Raw genomic sequence first — 20,169 nt, 5'->3', positions numbered from 1 at the left:
ACTTATAAATGTCTGAACTTCATTGCATTATAAATGATAAAATATCAAGTGGCATGTGCAAACAAAGATGCTATCTTTAAAGCTATAAAAAGGATTAACATCTACTGTATCCTCAGAGACATGTTTTAATTAACGCCACAAGGTGGCAGAACAATACAAATGATGTGCCTGAAAGCATTCGTTCCAAGTCAGTGTGTGACAGTCAAAGCAGTGATCTTTTATTTTTATATTTTCAGTTTTCATTTTAGTTTAATTTTGTCATGTTCTATGTCATTTTTATTATTTTCCTTTAAAAATATTTCTATTTAACATTAATTTATTTTTTATAAAAATTGTAGTTTTAGTCATTTTAGTACTTCAACTTATTTCAGTTAAATGCTAAGAAAACTTTTACAATTTTCATTTAAGATTTTTAAGTTTAAGATACAGATATAGATATATATATATATATATAGATAGATAGATATATAGATAGATATATATATATATATTGTGGGTTTTTTTAGGTTTAAGTTTGATTTTGAACTTTTGGATCCCAATGTAGTATATGAATAGTAATAGTATCCCAACACACATATGGAATAATGTCTGCAACAGTAATGTGTTACGAATGTGCTCTTGCCTTGTACAGAGAAGACGAAGGGGTTGAACTGTTGTGGAACGGACTTAATGGAGGTGTAGGAAGACCAGGAGAGATTACAACTACTTCCTGGGTCATATCCGGAGTCATGAAGTGCTGTTTTGATCCACTGCCAGGAAGAGCCTCATCTGAGAAAATGATCCGCGAGCCATTAAGATGATCATACACCTCCACACTTTTCTGAGAGAAAAACAGAGATTTTATTTAATTACCTAGAATTTAGCACAGAACACAGTATTGTTTGGGATGTTCTGTTGCAAAACATACGGTATAAAAAATATTTTTCGCTTCGGTCTTAACAATGACAGTGTGAACGCTAACTAAACTGAATGGACTAAAATTTGACTAAATGTATCTTTTTCTTTTCTGGGTCCGGACCAAAAGAACCAAGAGAACTACAAGTGTGAACACACCCTAAATTGTCTGAAAGCATTACATTCATTTCACACTTAAGTATATACTGTATTAGTGCCGTAATAAGCACTCTTTTTAAAAGTATGCTAAAGTGTACTTTTTTCACAAGGGTAGTGATGTACCAAATTTTCCAAAAATATTTGGCACAAATTAGCAGAATTTTAATTTGCTAGTGTTGACTTTAATATTGATAGGTAGCTCGCTGTCGAGGAACTGGTTTAATTTATCACCCGAGTTACCTAGTTACCCAAATTTAATTAGTGAAACTTTCATTTCAATTTAAGCTTTTGGCTAAATGAAAACAAAAATTTTGGTTTCTGTATTATATTAATTATATTATATTATATTATATTTAGGGCTGTCAAGAGATTAATCGCGATTAATCGCATCCAAAATAAAAGTTTGTGTTTGCATAATATATGTGTGTGTACTCTGTTAATTATTATTTATATATAAATACACACACATTCATGTATATATTTAAGAAATATTTGCATGTATATACTGTATATACATTTATATAATCTATAATATATATAAATATAAATGTTTTATATATAAAAATAATATTTTTTTCTTAAATATATACATGCTTGTGTGTGTATTTATATATAAATAATAATTAACAGAGTACACACACATATATTATGTAAACACAAACTTTTATTTTGGATGCGATTAATCTTTTGACAGCCCTAATTATATTATATTATATTATATTATATTATATTATATTATATTATATTATATTATATTATATTATATTATATTATATTATATTATATTATATTATATTATATTATATTAATATTATATTATATTATATTATATAATTTATATTATATTATTATATTTATTATATTGAAGGGCTTTGGGACTTTGGCCAAACTTTATCAATGACACTATCTCCTCTCCTGTCAGTTTGATACTTTTTCTAAGTATCAAAATGAAATTACCATATTAGTCCATTTTAGATTTTAAGACCATGTTTCACCTTCTTACAGGAAAAGGTCCCTTTGTAGTCTTATTTAGAGGTGCCACAAATGGCAAATCATTACTACTTCATTATAGGGCCCTGTTTTAATGAGGTCCCTCATTCAATCTCCCTAAGGCATGATTCTAGGCCAACGGTCATGATGAGGTCACCAGAGTGGTGATAACAGGTTAGGTTAGCATTGCTGGGTAAGTTTTGCATTCCCAAACGTCTGCCTGACCTTCTTTCCTCTCCCTCTTGACTCGAACCCCACCATCCCTCACTTTCTGCTCTCCCTTTGACCTGAATAATGCTCCCGTTCTCTGTTTGAACTCTAGAGGTCATGGGAAGATCCCCGTGTTCTCACAGATGGTGAAACTGTATATTGTTAAATCATGGAGATGCCTTTGTGAGCTGGGGGAACAGGGACTGGGGCTTTTTCATGGAAATCCAAGTCTAGTCCATAAATAGCTCTCTCTTTCTCTCCTCCTGTCATTGTGTAAGGGGTTGTTTGTAACGTTTCATTCTTTTCTATGTTTCCAGGGCATCTTTCGAGGTGATGCTGAACGGCCCAGGAGCTGCCAAGGATCATAAGTAGGTAGGTGCAAAGTACTTTACATTAACATAAGTTTAGCGGTGAGAGAAATGCAGAGAACAAGCTTTGAATTTCAACCGATGCTTTGAAAGTTTGTCTTACCTGAGACTGCATGTCATCAGCAGGGATCCTAATCAGTAATCTCTCAGATCTTAGACTTACTACCTAAACAAACAACAACAAAAAATGCATTCAAAATACTGTTATTCCTTGCCAATGCAGCCATCATGTATAGACACTTTAACTCAAAAACATATTGTGGTGAAGCACCATTTTGGGAGGGAAAACATTCAATAAGAATTTTTTTTTTTTTTAGAACTTTTTATTTCTATTTGATTTAAATCAGTTATTGACAACAGCATTTAATAACTGGGGTGCTTTTCAAACTATTTATATAAAATACTCAAATCATATTGCCAAATACATTCAAAGTAGCTCGAAAAGTTGCTATATGATGACGTCATGCAATAATTAGTATATGCATGACATCATTGTGTTGCATTTGCATTCTGTCATCTTGCTTCTCTTCTACTACTGTGATCACATGCTGTATTATATATGTTTGAGTCCCTCAATTGTCCTCAGTGTGAAAAGATGGATCTTAAAATCATACAGTCACTGCTGGAAAGGGTTCAAATATGCAAAAGATGCTGGAAAACTGAAGAATGTGTGTGACCTGGAGGATTTTTCTGAAGAACGTTGGGCAGTTTAACTGCTCAGGACAAACAAGGGACTCATGAACAAACATCAAAAAAAACAAAACAAAAAAAACATTGGGTACATAAACTTTTGAACGAGGTCATTTTTATACATTTTTTAGGGCAGTACTAAATAAAAAATAACATTTGTATGACCCCTCTTATTATGTAAAAATTATTCACATTGTTGGTCCCCCTTTTGCTGCCAAAACAGCCCAGACCCGTCGAGGCATGGACTCCACTAGACCCCTGAGGGTGTGCTGTGGTATCTGGCACCAATATGTTAGCAGCAGATCTTTTGTAAATTGCGAGGTGGGGCCTGCATGGATAGGACTTGTTTGTTCAGCACATCCCACAGATGCTCGGTTGGATTGAGATCTGGGGAATATGGAGGCCAAGTCAACACCTCAAACTCGTTGCTGTGCTCCTCAAACCATTCCTGCCACAGTGACACAGACACCAGGGAATACCTTTTCTATGAAAAGGTGGTCTGCAACAAAGCTTAGGTAGGTGGTACGTGTCAAAGTAACATCCACATGGATGGCAGGACCCAAGGTTTCCCAGCAGAACATTGCCCAAAGCATCACACTCCCTTCCACCGGCTTGCCTTCTTCCCATAGTGCATCCTGGTGCCATGTGTTCTCCAAGTAAGCGACGCTCACACACCCGGCCATCCACGTGATGTAAAAGAAAACGTTATTCATCAGACTAGGCCACCTTCTTCCATTGCTCCAGGGTCCAGTTCTGATGCTCACGTGCCCACTGTTGGTGCTTTCGACGGTGGACAGGGGTCAGCATTGGTACCTTGGCTGGTCTGTGGCTATGCAGCCCCATACGCAATAAACTGTGATGCACTGTGTATTGTGACACATTTCTATCAGAACCAAATTAACTTCTTGAGCAATCTGAGCTACAGTAGATCATCTGTTTGATCTGACCACACGTGCATCAATGAGCCTTGGCCGCCCATGACCCTGTCACCGGTTCACCACTGTTCCTTCCTTGTACCACTTTTGATAGATACTGACCACTGCAGACTGGGAACACCCCACAAGAGCCCTTGTCAAACTCGCTCAAATCCTTATGCTTGCACATTTTTCCTGCTTATATATATATGGCTAGACTATGGGGAGAAGGCAAGCCGGCGGAGGCAGAGTGATGCTTTGGGCAATGTTCTGCTGGGAAACCTTGGGTCCTGCCATCCATGTGGATGTTACTCTGACACGCACCACTTACCTAAGCATTGTTGCAGACCATGCACACCCTTTCATGGAAACGGTATTCCCTGGTGGCTGTGGCCTCTTTCAGCAGGATAATGCGCCCTGCCACAAAGCAAAAATATGAAGTAGTGACTGAAACACTGCAAATCTAGTGACAAAATTGTTAAGCTGGCAAAACTGACAATACCTGTGTGATATCTTGTGACAAAAAGTAAACACCAAAGATAGAAAAAGTCCATAATTCTAAAAAATTTAATCACAGTTGTCACAACACAAGTTCAACCAAGGTGTGAGTTCATCTGTCAAATCTTAGTTAACTGAAAGCAGCTTTAAAATTTATAAGTGGGTAAGACTAAAGCTTTGAGATGGCACACAGATACAGATCTCCATCTCTGGAAATTCCAAAAACCACACATTAATGTATTATGAAGCTTTTTATCAGACCCCAATTCATTTTCACATTGAAACATTGTTGCCCTGTGAAAGCGCGAACCCCAATGCAGACTTATTTATCATAAAACTTATAGTTATAAAGTTACAATTTTTAATATCGGAATTTATATATGAAGCCCAAATGAACCTTGTCTATGAAATAATAATCAAAAGACTGGGACACTGTTAAAGGTTTATTAATGAATTTGTGTTACCTACATGTTTTATTGCAAATACAGCGACAAATTAACTTAATGACTTGGACCATTTTAAAATAAAAATTTCCTGAATAATCAGTTCCAGAACCAGATGTAAAACCAGCTGTAATGGGATAGGTTGATATGTGCTATTCATCGTTTTGAGCAAAAGAGGACAGATACTTTTTTCCAGCTGATGAAAGAATCCATCCTGCTTTAAAGAGCTTGAGCATTTAAAGCACCAAACGACAAAACTGCAGCATGTGTTATTAATAAACAGAACTATATCGTGTGTTGGTTGGGATGCTAATATAGTTATAGTTATTGTTATAGTTATCTTCATAGTCATTGTTCCAGGCCTTTACTGCCATGGCTGTCTGGTTGGATGTAATTATTTTGTTGTATTCACACTCTGTGCTCAATGTACCACCTTTTAACCTCACTTCTTAGAATTCTTAAAGTTTGTTTCACTGCTACAACACATTTTTAGTATTTCTTTCTGATAATAATTAATTGTGAAAAATCTTTGAAACCAATAATGTGGACATTCCTGTTCTGTTACTGTGGCAACTGAATAAATAAACAATGACCAGGGGTCAAACTTTCCAACAAGCCATAACCGTGTGAAAACCACAACGAGAAGACCCATCAAAATAACTGGTGTAAACATCTTTACAAACAAGTGAACCAAAAATGTTTCAACAAGCAAAATTGTTTCAAATAAGAAAAGTTGCTGCTCTACAAAAAGTAGTGATTATAAACCACAAAAAAAGTAGTAATCATGGCAACCGGTGAGCTGTCCCACATTAAATGTTTCACATGACTTTAGCTTTCCATTTGACATCAACGTTTCTCGCTCTGGGAGCAAAACCCTAAACCAAGCAGTCCTAGAGATGTGTTTTCCATGTGAGATGATTAACTATGAACAGGAGACCATAATGATTGCTGTCAGTTTCCAGAATGTTGTATCCTCTGCTATGAACACTGGGCTTTTCACACAGGAGATTATATGTTGGGTTATTCTCTTTCTCTCTCTTGGTCTCTCGTTCTCTTGGCCCAGATGACTCACCAGTCTTGAATGAGCTCCATTACATAACAGAGAAAACAACAATTGAGAGTGGGTTTATGTATGTGTGCTTCACAATGATTTCTCAGTATGTGAGGGTCCCACAATGGGGGGGTGTTTATTTGCCTGAGTGGCGCCACTTATTAACATACATAGATTTGTGTGTACCGTGTCAATTTGTAAGAGTGAACTCTGGGACATAAGTGAAACATTTTAAACTTGAAAGAAACAGTTCACTCAAAAATGTATTTTGTTACCTTGAAACTTTGCGATCACACACAAAACGTTTGCGTTCCCCCAAGAAACGTTGCGTTCCCTTGCAAAATGTTTGTGTTCCCCCGAGGAACTTTACATTTTCTCGCAAATGTTTTGCGTTCCCAAGGAAATTTGTATTCTCTCTCAAATGTTTTGTGTTCCCAAGGAACTTTGCGTTCTCCCTCTCACAAATGTTTTGTATTCCCCAATAAACTTTGCGCTCTCTCTTAAATGCTTTGCGTTCCCCCAAGAAACGTTATGATCTTTCTCAAATGTTGTGCGTTTCACAAGGAACTTTACGTTCTCTCGAAAATGTTTTGCGTTCCCAGGGAACTTTAGATTCTCTCGCAAATGTTTTGCACTCCCAAGGAAAATTTGCATTCTCTCTCAAATGTTTTGCGTTCCCAAGGAACTTTACTTTCTCTCGCAAATGTTTTGCGCTCCCAAGGAAAATTTGCATTCTCTCTCAAATGTTTTGCGTTCCCAAGGCACTTTGCGTTCTCCCTCTCACAAATGCTTTGTATTCCCAGAGAGACTTTGCGCTCTCTCTTAAATGTTTTGCGTTCCCCCAAGAAACTTTACGCTCTCTCAAATGTTTTGCGTTTCCGAAGGAACTTTACGTTTTCTCGCAAATGTTTTGCGTTCCCAAGTAACTTTACATTCTCTCGCAAATGTTTTGTGTTCCCGAGGAACATTACGTTCTCTCACAAATGTTTTGCGCTCCCAAGGAAAATTTGCATTCTCTCTCAAATGTTTTGCGTTCCCAAGGAACTTTGCGTTCTCCCTCTCACAAATGCTTTGTATTCCCAGAGAGACTTTGCGCTCTCTCTTAAATGTTTTGCGTTCCCCCAAGAAACTTTACGCTCTTTCTTAAATGTTTTGCGTTTCCCAAGGAACTTTACGTTCTCTCGCAAATGTTTTGCGTTTCCCCAAGAAACGTTACGCTCTTTCTCAAATGTTTTGCGTTTCCCAAGGAACTTTACGTTTTCTCACAAATGTTTTGCTTTCCCAAGTAATTTTACATTCTCTCGCAAATGTTTTGTGTTCCCGAGGAACATTACGTTCTCTCGAAATGTTTTGCGTACCCAAGGAACTTTCCATTCTCTCTCAAATGTTTTGCGTTCCCAAGGAAATTTGCATTCTCTCTCAAATGTTTTGCGTTCCCAAGGAACTTTGCATTCTCACTCAAATGTTTTGCATTCCCCGAGAAACTTTGCGCTCTCTCTCAAATGTTTTGCGTTCCGCCAAGAAACTTTACGCTCTTTCTCAAATGTTTTGCGTTTCCCAAGCAAGTTTTGCAAGCAAAGTAAGTGCATTGTAATACGATTCTTCCCATTTCATATTTCCCAAACCTATGATGCTGAGTAAACACTTTTATATTTTGTTTCTCACACAAAGCTATCATGACTTCAGAAGATTGTTCTAAAGCATTTTTAGAGTTTGGTTGCATCCATCCTCATTCACTTTCATTGTATAGAAAAGAACAGGCAGGACATTCTGCTAAACTTCTCCATTTGTGTTACACTGTAAAAGGAATGTGGGTTTGGAATGTGAGGGTGGACATAAAACATTACAAAAACATTTGGAAAAGCAAATAAATTAGCATAAAAGCAAAATAGTTTTCATAGCAGATGCTAAATACCCTGTATGCCAGTGTGTCCAATTCCCTTTCATGAGGTCATGTGACACACGCAAGGATTACAGCTGTATTTGACATGTCAAAATATTACAAACAAATCATTCATGTTCTTTCTCTTCAGCAGTCAATTTAATTCAGTTTGTAAAAGGGTAAAATATTTCTTTGAATTAAACACTAAGGCCATTCATTCATACAGTATGTTTTAGAATAAAGATGAGGACACCCAACCTTTCACCTGTTTTTGCATTTAAAAATATGAAAAGCTTTTGTTGCATGCTTTGGGAAGTCATATATCAAGAGTTATTTAGTCAAGATAAAAGAAAGAATCATGATATTCAATAGCCAATTCAGAAACGGTACAACGGAGAGTGGAGGAGTGTTGATTTATTGCACTGTATGTCTCCACATGTATGGAGGAAACAAAGAGATTCATGTGTATGTGGGTGTGTGTGTAATTATACATGTGTATGAACCTGTCAGTGAACTACATCCTGCACATAATACCACTCTAAACTAGGGATGGGTCATGGTGGTCATTATTGAGTTTGACTATAGTTTTAGATAATTTATTTATAATTTATTTGTTTTTTAGTTTATATTTTTAGTGAGTTTCTTTGGTACTTTTTTATTTTTGAATTACATTTTTTTTTTAAATGTATTATTAATATATATTGCTTTAGCATTCAGACAATTTGCACTCTAAGACCCTCTTGCTGCAGCCATACATTATAATTATATATTAGAATATTATAATACAGTTCCCACTCTTTTAAAGTGATCAGTTTCCAGGACATTTTCAATTTTACTACAGCAAGAATAAAAGACAAGGATCACGCCCTAAAGTAATATATTGCTCTCGAAGTCTTCAAAAGACTAAATTAAGTTTATTGCCATGACTTAATTATACAAATTTTTTATATGAGCTCTTAATCATACATTATGACTAAGGAAGCTTGTTTCCACCACAGAATAAAAAATAAAGAAGGTAATTGTGACTTATCGTGGTATTTAAAAAAAAATTAATCTTGCAATTGTAATTTTCTCTTAAAAACTGTCTTTTTTCCCCTCAGAATTGGACTTTATAACTCGCAATTGCGAGTTTATACCTCACAATTCTGAGAAAAGAAGAATTGCAAGATATAAACTCAAAGTCAGAATTCGCAATTTTTACTTTTTAAATCACAATTCTGACTTTATATCACAATCATGTAAACTTGCAATTGCAAGAAAAAAATGTAGAATTGTGAGATAAAAAGTTTCTGACACCATCAGTTTATCATTGGCTGATAAACTCTTAATTTTTAACTTTTTAAAAAATTATTTTCCAGGACAACAAGAAGTTTATTCATGACATTTTAAATTTTCTCTGTGTTTTCCAGGACTGGAAAATGTATCATCAATGTTCCAGGTTTTCAAGGTTTTCCAGGACAAGTGGGAACCATGAGTGTATGTTTAAATATTTTTAAGACTTATTTTGGTAACACTTTACAATAAGGTTTGTTATTGTAACTACATTAGTTAACATCAACTAAAAATGTACTTGTTGTTAACATTAGTTAATGCACTGTGAAGTAACACGAACAAACAATGAACATCTCTATTTTTTATTAACTTATTAGCGTTAACAAAAATGAACAAATACAGTAACAAATGTATTGCTCATGGTTAGTTCATGTTAGTTAATACATTAACTAATGTTAACAAATGAAACCTTATTGTAAAGTGTTACCATTATTCAAAAAAACATTTTTATATATTATATAATATGTCTTTACTGTCACTTTTGATCAATTTAATGCACCCTTGATGAATAGAAGTATTAATTTCTTTCAAATAAAAACTGACCTCAAACTTTTGGACGGGATGTATATTTAAGTCATTTTAGGACTTCTTGGGCCCCCCTGAAAGGAAAGTTTTTAGTAGGTTTTTGAACACAAGAACGTGTTTAAAGCGCCCCCAAAGACAAACATCCGATCAGATTCAGGTAAACCCAAAACCAGACTATTTATACAGGGCTTCCTGAAGACCAATTAGTCAAATAGTTGTTCAGTCAGCTTGCTGACTAGTCAATTTTGAGACCATACAGTGTAAAAAGTGGAATTCTTAAACAAAACATTTTCACCCTGACATGCGAGTAAAGAGACTGTAGACTGGATAGCAATGCTGTTGGCTCCTTAGACCATTATTACCTAAATGAGCACTCTGAGAGCGAAAGAGAGGCTGCATCCCAAAACTTAGGCAGCTGACTTGTTGCTTCACTGCCTTATCAGGCAATGATATTGTAGGCAGCGTTTGCGCAAATTCGGACAGGCTTCAGAGGCAGCGTAACAATTGAATGATCTATTCTACAGCAAAACAAGAGAGCTTTGATGATAACTAAAGACAATATTTAATTACTACAATAGTAATTTCTCACTAGAAATTACATCAGAAGTGGAAAACATTGGTCAAAAACGTACATTTACACACAAACTTACCAGCAACCACAACTTTCAGACGTCATCTTAATTTTTTAGCTCAACTGTCACAGAATGGAAAGCACAGGATTGTGGGATATCAAAGACAGTGAAGGATACATCTATGCTGCCTTAAAAATCGATCAGATGACGGTATCTCAGGAGACAGGAAGTGAAGCTAATTTTGGATCTTGATGCCTTTCTACCTTGGAATGCGTCCTCTGAAGGCAGCATTTTTAAGATTTCGGACACAGCCAGAGAAAGAGAGAGAGAGAGAGAGAGAGCACAGCACCCTTACAACATTCTCTCAGGAATAGTTAGATGACTTCTGAAACACAACCTAATACGGTCACGTCTCTCTCAGATATCCGTTGGTGAAATATGTTCAGATTCCTCCTAAGAACACGATGAGCATTAAAGTTGTTTGTTTTGAACGCTCCAAGCAATTTTTTCAGATTACAAAATTTTAAACAAGCATCTGCAATGCATAAATGCTGCATTCTTCTGACTGCAGGCTAGCAGGCCTGATTTAACCTTTGTTTACATCTGGGACACACTGTGCTGGATGGTGTATACATTGTAACATTTTTATTACATTAGAAATATGGGTCTATAGCTTTCCCACAATATTCATCTTCATCAATACTGAAACAATCTGATTTTAAATATCAATTCAGTAGATCAGATTCTTTTCTGTGACGGCAAAGCTGGATTTTCAGCATCATTACTCCAGTTTTCAGTGTCACATGATGATGATTTGGTGCTCAAGAAACATTTATTATTATTATCCATGTTGAAAACTGTTGTGCTATTTAATATTTTTGTGGAAATCTTTTTTTTTTTTGTTCAGGATTCTTTGATAAACAGAACTACTTCAATTGTATTTGAAATAGAAATCTTTTGTCATTATCAATGTCTTTACTGTGACTTTTGATTAATTTAATACATCCTTGCTGAATAAAAGCATTAATTATTTTTTTTTTTTTAAATATAGTGACTTTTGAATGGTGAACACACAATTCTGAATTGTTTTTGCTTGGAACAGCCAGTATGAACTGAGGAAGGGGGAGGTATTGGGATGATGTGGAGAAGTGGGATGAGGAATGTCCCTGTGGAGGACTCTATAAACTTGGCAATGACATCAGACACGCTTCCCACAACTTTGAGGTCACTGGCACAAGATGGGACCACTGGCCTGGCCTGCAATATCTGTCTTTGAAGCTCCACATTGCGCCATGTGTTTGTCACCTGCACAATGTTTAGGGATGATCTAAACAAAGTTTTGGCATTCAAAGTCTTAAAAACCTTTATCTAGTTTAGAAGATGGATAAAATAGATTTTAAAAATGGCCATAATTGTCCACTTATAGACAGGAAGGGACCGTCATATTGCAATACACAGTAAAGTAGATCCTGGTACAACATAAACACCAGTGCATCCTGACTTCCATGAAAACTGTACATCAGCCAGCCCATTGCAATCCAGGTTCTGATTTTAGAAAGCTTGTAGTGTGCAATATGCATATTCAGGCAGTCTGTGAATGTTCAGTTAATAGGATAGTTCACATAAAAAATTTTAATTCTGTCATCATTTACTCACCCTCATTTCATTCCGAACCTGTTTGACCAGGGCCGAAAATTAACACTCGCCAAGTGCAAAATGCGAGTTAAAAAAACTGTTAGCGAGTATGTGAAACTGTGTCAATCGGCAGTTGTCCGGTAACATTTTTATGAATTCTAACAATGCAATGTTGTGAGAACATGAATATGAACAAATGTGAACGACGCTCGGGACAGTTGGCGCGCCAGTACTGCATCATCACGAAAGTTTAAGGCATGGCGGTTTTAATATTCAAGCGCATGAAAGGGAAAGGGAACTTGTTACCGAAGCATGCGCCCAGAAATCCACATCTCAGACAGTATGCAAACACAGAATTGAGCTCTCTTTCACATCTTCTTGCGCTTGAAAAGACATATTCAAACAAAATAACGTCAAAAAGGCCCGTCTTGGCAAGTATCCTCGTAAACATAGTCGGTTACGTCTTAGGACACACCAAACCGACGCCAAAGAACTAGCGCTGATGAAAGCCACCTGTGTTGTCACCTCGTGTTGCCTGCGTCGGGGCAAAAAAGCTGCACTTGAACACACTTGAGAGAAACTGTCAACTAGCATGCACATTCTGCTCCTAAATGAGACAACTGTCGATTTCTGCAGATATATTCCTCTATATTCGTCATTCAAAAAGGGAAACTGACACTGCAGCCTGCAGATTCACAAACCGTAAACAAAGTGCGTGCTTACCGTTTTGAATATCAATCATGCTGATCTTTCTTTATTCAACTCCGCTCATGTTGTTATGAAAAAATATAAATATTTCAGACCCTGATCAAGTAGCCAATGCGTTCAATCAATATTTCATTCAATCTGTACATGATCTTACTTCTAAATTTATAGATGATGGAACAAACTGGAACAATATAAGTTTAATTTCGACAGCAAATCAGAATTCTTTTACCATCAGAGAAGTGGACCAGGCAGTGGTACTTAAAGCCATTTCAGACTTGAATGCCACTTTATCCAGAGACAGATGCAGTTCTTTTAAAAAAATATTCCCAATTTGTTAGTCAGACTCTGACCCACATTATTAATGTTTCCATTAAAACTGGAACATTTCCAGATACTTGGAAAAAAAACACTAGTTAAGCCTGTCTTTAAGTCCGGCGATACTTCAGATGCCCATAACTACGACCAATAAGTCTAGTTCCGGTAGTGTCTAAAATATTGGAAAAAATTGTCTCAGAACAACTAATTATTTATTTAGAAATAAATCGCTATCTGCACCCACAACAATATGGTTTCAGACAGAATTATTCTACTGAATCTGCCGTCTGTGCAATGCTAGAAAACATTGTGCAGTCACTCGATAAAGGAAATATGGTGGGCGCAGTGTTCCTGAACTTAAGGAAGGCTTTTGATACCGTAAATCATAGCCTTCTTATTTCAAAATTATCTTCTTTTAATTTGTCAAAGCAGGCAGTTTTATGGTTTGAGTCATATCTACAGGGTCGCGAGAAATGTGTAGTTATTGATAATGTAAAATCTGCCCCATGTCAAATTATGACAGGAATCCCTCAAGGAACTATATTGGGGCCTATTCTTTTTAGCCTATACATGAATGAGCTTCCTGAAGTCTGTCCTGAGATTAGCCTTCAGATGTACGCCGATGACACTGTGGTTTATAAGGCCGGCAAGGACCCTGCTGTAATCGGCAGTAAAATAACACAAAGTCTTGAGAAAGTGTCAATTTGGCTAAACAGATCCTGTTTGACATTGAATACAAATAAAACCAAATCCATATGCTTTTCTATAAAAAAGACACCAATAGCAAACAAATTAAACATTGAAATGAAAGGCAAAATCATTGAACAAGTCAAACAAGAGAAATATTTAGGAGTTATATTAGACTACCACTGTCTGGTCTCAGACCAACCAAACCACTCTAAAGCCTCTTGAACGGCTTTATAATCGTGCTTTTAAAATTTTAGATAAAAAGCCCATACGATTTCATCACTGTCCTATATTAATTAAACACAAAATCTTAACCTTTATGAATTTTTGTAATTTTAGCTATATAAAGCTTGTGTTTAAATGTTTGAATAGACTTGCCCCAGAGCCACTTTGTTTTTTTTGTAGAACATCTTTTGCTCAGACAGTTTTTTCTGTGAAAGGAGCTTTCCAATGGAACTCTCTCCCTGCTGAGATAAAGACTCTTACTAAACTGTCTACTTTCAAAAAACTGACAAAATCCTGGCTCTTTCAGCTAGTGTGACCATGTGTGAATTATTATTATTTTTTAAACATTTTTTCGACCTTTTTTTGTATTCAATGTACTGCTTCTCTCTTTTTCATTTACATTTAGTGTAATATCTTAATACAAAAAGCCCTTCTAGGGACAGGTGTTGCGAATTAGCCTTTGGCTATAAACACTATGATGCTGGCATGGGATTGCTTAAAGAAGATAATCTATGTTTACTGTATCTGTCCCTATTAAATAAACTATAAAAATAAAAAAATAAAAAATTCACCCAGGAACACTCAGGTAAGATGACGTCAAATTAAAACAGCCTTCTATCTGTAAGTTACCATTTTGTCTTCTTTGCTCGCTGTTTTGCTACTCATTCACTAAGCTGAACAGAGTTCTCTCGCTCACCGATGGCCCAACACAGATTCTACACGTTGAACACTCAAAAACAGCCCAACGTTGCCCAACGGCCGATCGTCGGCTTGGTGTGTCCCGGGCTTTAAGTGAACGCAAACAGTTGGGAAAGAAAAAGCATGTGTATCAGTATATTGGATCCGTGCGGCTCTTAAAGTGACAGCAGCCCAATATATTCCTCCTGCTGTCTGTGTCCTAATCAAACAACAAAAGACAGAAAAATTACTACAAAAGAACAATTACTCACTCAACAAAAAGTTAGTTGTAGGCCCTGCGTCTGACTTTCTTTCTTCTGTGGACCACAAAAGATGTCTTTTTTTGTCTACCCAATGAATGTCAATGGGGTCCAATTATGTAATGGACCTTATTGACTTTCATTAAATAAATAAAAAATAGCTAAAACATTCTTCAAAACATGTTTTGTGTTCTGCAAAGAACATGTTTTGAAATGGCATGAGGGTGAGTAAATATCTATTTTAGGCTGTGACTATTCAAGGATAGACCAAAGTTTTGCTCTCAGGTTAAAGTTTGGCCTGTTTCATGGGAAAAGCACAATCTAAAATGTCAAAAACTATTACTCTGCTCTTAATTTAGGGCTTATCTGTGTTTCATCTTGTTTAATAGGAACAGACATGCAGGAAATCTGTCACACATAAATGAAAAATCATTAACATTTAATCAGGGTTCTGCTTTTTATGAGCCACTAAGAGTTCCGGCACCAACATTATTAAGTATTACGGCCTTTTCCAAGCAGCGAACGTGCATACCATCTGTGAGGAGTAACAAGTTTGATTAGGACACAAACTCTGCTTAATGAATGTCTGGTAGACTGCAGGGGTCAGTAAGTTAATTACTGCGGTCAAATCACTTGCACATGTTGATGATAAATCAAGCTGCAGTGATGCTCTATGTGGGAGTGTGTTTCTTTAGATTGTTTTTAATAAAACCGTATTAACCACAAACTCCATTCATTGTATAATTGCATTATAATTCATTTTAATCAATGAGATGGTCTAGCCTACATTAGCCCAGCAATGCAAAGTTATATTGATTAATCTACGCTGTGTTATATCAAGCAACAAATTCAAGATGTTCATACTGACCCATGACAAGCTTTTGACAGAACAGTATCCGTTCACATTCCCCTGTCTGTAGTCAATTCTAGAGCACATACTCCCAATGACATCATGGCTGGAACGTTCCCTGTGTCACATTTGCCTTCAGGTGGTTTTATTTTGGGAGATAACAATTTAACAGCCGAATCATAGTATTACGTCTTTCTTTTATGGCCTTTCTTTTATATTCTTTTTAAATAGCATTGAAAACTATCCACATGCTCAAACTCTGTGGGAATCCAAGACTTTCAGGAAATAAGTAGAAAAGTTAAATCATGTTTTCCACAGGAAACTTTATAGGGATAGTTAACACAAAATGAAACTTATGTCATCATTCGCTCATCCGTATGTCGTTCCAAAGCGTATGACTTTCTTTCTTCCGTGAAACACAAAAAGTGAATTTATGAAGAATATCCTGGAGGCTTTTTTTTCAATATAATAAAAGGGAATGAGGATGGGGGCCATCAAGATTAAAAATGGACATAAAATAACTAGTTCATATGGTTCAATACATTCAATATACAATCATTCTTTTGAGTTGGATCTTTTCAAATTTAACAACTCACTGGAAGGGAAGATTATAAGTGCGCAAAACTAAAGTTTGACTTCATCTGGACCACATTTATGATGCTTTTATGATGCTTTTGGGTCCTTTTTGAAGCTTTTGAAGCTTTGGTCCCCATTAATTGTAACTGCATGTTGAAGTAAATTTCTCCTTTTTTGGAGACAGAAACCTTGAACAACATGAAGATGATGAGTAAGTGATGACATTTCTGGTTGAAATAATCCTTTAAAGGCTACATCACCAGTGTCCTGGTATCTGTAGTTCAAGTCTCTGGTATGAGGGAGTGACCAATGGAACATTTATGATTATGAATGACCTCCAACCGTCTACTCAGTAGATCCAGTGACTTCAGTAGGGAAGGAGTGCACTACAATTTAAACAAATGTGAACAACTCTTACATAATACTAAGTCACATGTTTTCCACCGGGTATGATTTTTACAGATGCTCTTTGGCCACCAGTTGGCGTATTTAAACTAAAGTGTTTAACAATTTATCTATTATTTATTCTAAACATTATGAGATATTGGAACTGAATTGTGGGAGTAGGACATCGTATTGTAGGAGACACATCATTCCTCAAAGATAATGACTGCTAGTGCAAAGGTGCTCCTGACAGCTGTGATATGACAGTTTGTTTTAGCATGCACGAGCACAAGTAAACAATGATAGCATTTGATAAGATAAAGACAATCTGTAATTCGTAGTGATCCAGGCCTGCATGTTTAAAGCTACTTGTTTCTACAAACCAGAATACTTTCATTCACTCCTTCAAGTGCCATAATGTAGGGAATAGTGAATAAGTGTATAGTGGGCGATTTCAAACACAGCATATAGCCCTATATATGCGTATATAGCCCTCATTTTCAGTTAGTCTTTGTCGACGCCAGGCTAGTTCAGCCCGAGGCAGTTATCATTTTCACATCCAGCGCCACTTTGTTTAAATAGCAAATGCACTCGCACCCATCTGTTCACCCATGGGCATACTGTTCATTATGGGTATTCTCTAGCCGTTGAGCGTACACTAGTTGTTGCAGTGCATTATGGGATTGAATGAGTACAGACAAAATGTCCTGAGCATGGTTTCGGACATCAAAATGGCTGAGGGGACAAATGGCACAAATAGTGGCCAATTTAAGGGTAGGAGGAGCGATTTTGGCGCCTTCGTCTGATCTCGTCTATGGTTGTGTATCATGTTTTGGTCCCATATCCCAACAAGTGTTATTTTGAGTTTGTTTTATTAAAGAAAACTGCTTGTAATTAGATCCAGCTCTTAATTTTAACTTTGCTGCCTCAACCATGCTGATAGCAGATAATATAATATGAATGAAATAAAAGGCCACTTAAGTGTACTTTGCTTAAAAACAAAAACTTAAATGCTTATATAATGCAGTGAAGCACGTTGAACATGACAGCCACTGGCATTATTACCACTGAGGGAATGGAATGGTGATTCATTTGTCTTGTTGACAGCAGTTTGGATCTTTATATCATTGTCCAAAGATCAAAGGTCAAAAGAGGCACAGGTCAGTTTGAGGCTAAACATTCTGCTTTTCAGGAAAAGTTTAAATATGCACATACCTTTTATCAAAAGCCATAATAGCCAAGCCGAATATAGAACTGTACTGACAAGATTTCATTGTTTCTATGTCAAAATGCACAGGAAAACTTTGTCAAATTTGTCGGCGACTGACCTTGATAACAATAGCAAGTTTATTCTTTGGTGTGAGAAAATCCCTCAATGAAAATGGCGTACATGTAGGGGTAATGCACACTGAAAATGACTGAAAATAGATTTGATTCAAGAACTGAACTGACTGACCGCCTTATTGCTCTCGTGGGAAAGATACCAAAGTAAGGGGTCATATTGAGTATGCAGACATTTATTGCTTCTTAAGAGCCTTCTAAGGTGTCTATTCAATCATTAACAGACTCAATGGATAACTGAGTCATTAAAACCATGTGTTTAAGTACAGTTTATAGTCAGCACGAAATAAAACATTTTGTTTAACTAAGAACTGTCTCAGCTCAGTACATTTTTGACCATTTTGGTGAATCCTAACTGTCCAAATAAGAACGCTTGCACACTATTCCCCAGCGAGCGATCAAATGAACTCTACCCTGCATCTCCATTTATTTTCACAACGGCATCTGGAAAATGTCCTGCGCATGGGCGGGTTTGTTTGTTGCACTGGAGAAAATGACTATTCAATCATGCAGTTTATATAAATATATCAGCAGATACAGTATATAGTATACTTTCATGATGAGCAATTAACTGTGCCTTTCCATTCGGTGTGCACATTTACACTAGATTCACATCCATTATATAATTAATATTTTATACACATCTACATCCTATATTCAGTGGCCCCTCAGAGTACACATTTAATGTCTTTGCATTATATAAGAAAACACCAGTAGGTAAAAATTAATTGCAAGTTAATTCTATAGAAAGCTCTAAAGCATTTGCAGATAATATTTTGTATGCAACACAATTAAATTAATATATTTTACTAGTGGCTTAATAATCCAAATGGTTTTTTGGTGGCCACTGTATACAGAATAGGCTATATATAGAGCAACATATAGAGATTATAGGCTTAATTGTGGATGAAAAACTTATTTTATTTCAAGTAATTCATGTGTTTTGCATTAATCCTCATATAGTCCTGATAACATCTGAATGATTCACATGAATCTTTTGCCACTTTGTTTATCAAATGAAGGTAAATGTCTGAGAGAGCTTTTCTGTAGAGATGTTATGTGTGTGTGTGTGTGTGTGTGTGTGTGTGTGTGTGTGTGTGTGTGTGTGTGTGTGTGTGTGTGTGTGTGTGTGTGTGTGTGTGTGTGTGTGTGTGTGTGTGTGTGTGTGTGTGTGTGTGTGTGTGTGTGTGTGTGTGTGTGTGTGTGTGTGTGTGTGTGTGTGTTAGAGAGAGATAACAGAAAGTAGACAAAGCATACTATGACGTGAGAATGAGCCAAAAGATTCAACATCATGACTAGATCATATCACTTAATCGAATCTGTCTGGACGATATGAGTGAGATCTTGGGTAAAAGCAATGGCACATTGTGCAACATAAACAACAAGGTCAAACTGTACACATCGTAACCAAAACTTTGGTCCCAATCATCGCGTTGATGGTGAAAAATAAATTGATGAGATCGAACAACAATAAACTACTATAGATGTAACAACATTAAATTACCATGTTGGTTATAAGAGAGGTTAAGAGTTACTCGCAACTCTAGTTTATATTAGGTGTCTTTGACTACTATGTATTTAAATGAATAATTTGATACAATGCACTAATTGTGTACACACGTTTTTTACATTGTAATTACATTTTTTTAAAAATACCTGCATGTAATTACATCTATAATTACACTGTTGACACTTCCCTTAACACCTTAAACCACCCTTAAACATACCATACCACCAAACCTATCCCTAACCTTACCCATATCCCACCTCAATAGCAGCAAAAGTGTTTTGCAATCCAACATGAACACAATAAGTACATTGTATTATTTTCCGCCTACGTCAAGCGTGACCTTTCCAACGTGATGACGTAATGTGTGGCGCATCGCAGATCAGAGCAAGAAGAGCATTTGTGGTTAAAAAGTATATACATTTTTATACATTTATTTTTTTTTTTAAACGGCTGATCGTTTCACTCGATAAGA

At 36.2% G+C, this 20,169-nt stretch overlaps 1 protein-coding gene across 6 annotated transcripts in view; it reads right to left on the bottom strand.

Annotated features, from left to right (window-relative positions):
* Nucleotides 1-20,169, bottom strand: part of sorbs3 (sorbin and SH3 domain containing 3) — a 75,871-nt gene that overhangs the window by 33,135 nt on the left and 22,567 nt on the right. For 5 of the 6 annotated variants that reach the window (XM_079827933.1, XM_079827937.1, XM_079827938.1 and 2 more), the window contains 2 exons: nt 2,725-2,787; nt 623-820 (listed from right to left, as the gene is read on the bottom strand). In XM_079827933.1, coding sequence (XP_079684059.1) covers nt 623-820; nt 2,725-2,787 — 261 coding nt within the window. Of the gene's footprint in view, nt 1-622; nt 821-2,724; nt 2,788-4,556; nt 4,643-20,169 lie in introns of those variants that run through there. The other variant, XM_079827936.1, reaches the window with a different exon arrangement.

The sequence above is a fragment of the Gobio gobio genome, assembly GCF_949357685.1.
Source record: "Gobio gobio genome assembly, chromosome: 10".
Classification (NCBI taxonomy): domain Eukaryota; kingdom Metazoa; phylum Chordata; class Actinopteri; order Cypriniformes; family Gobionidae; genus Gobio; species Gobio gobio.
Note: the sequence above shows the minus strand (reverse complement) of the source record. Positions and strands in the feature narration are given on the sequence as shown.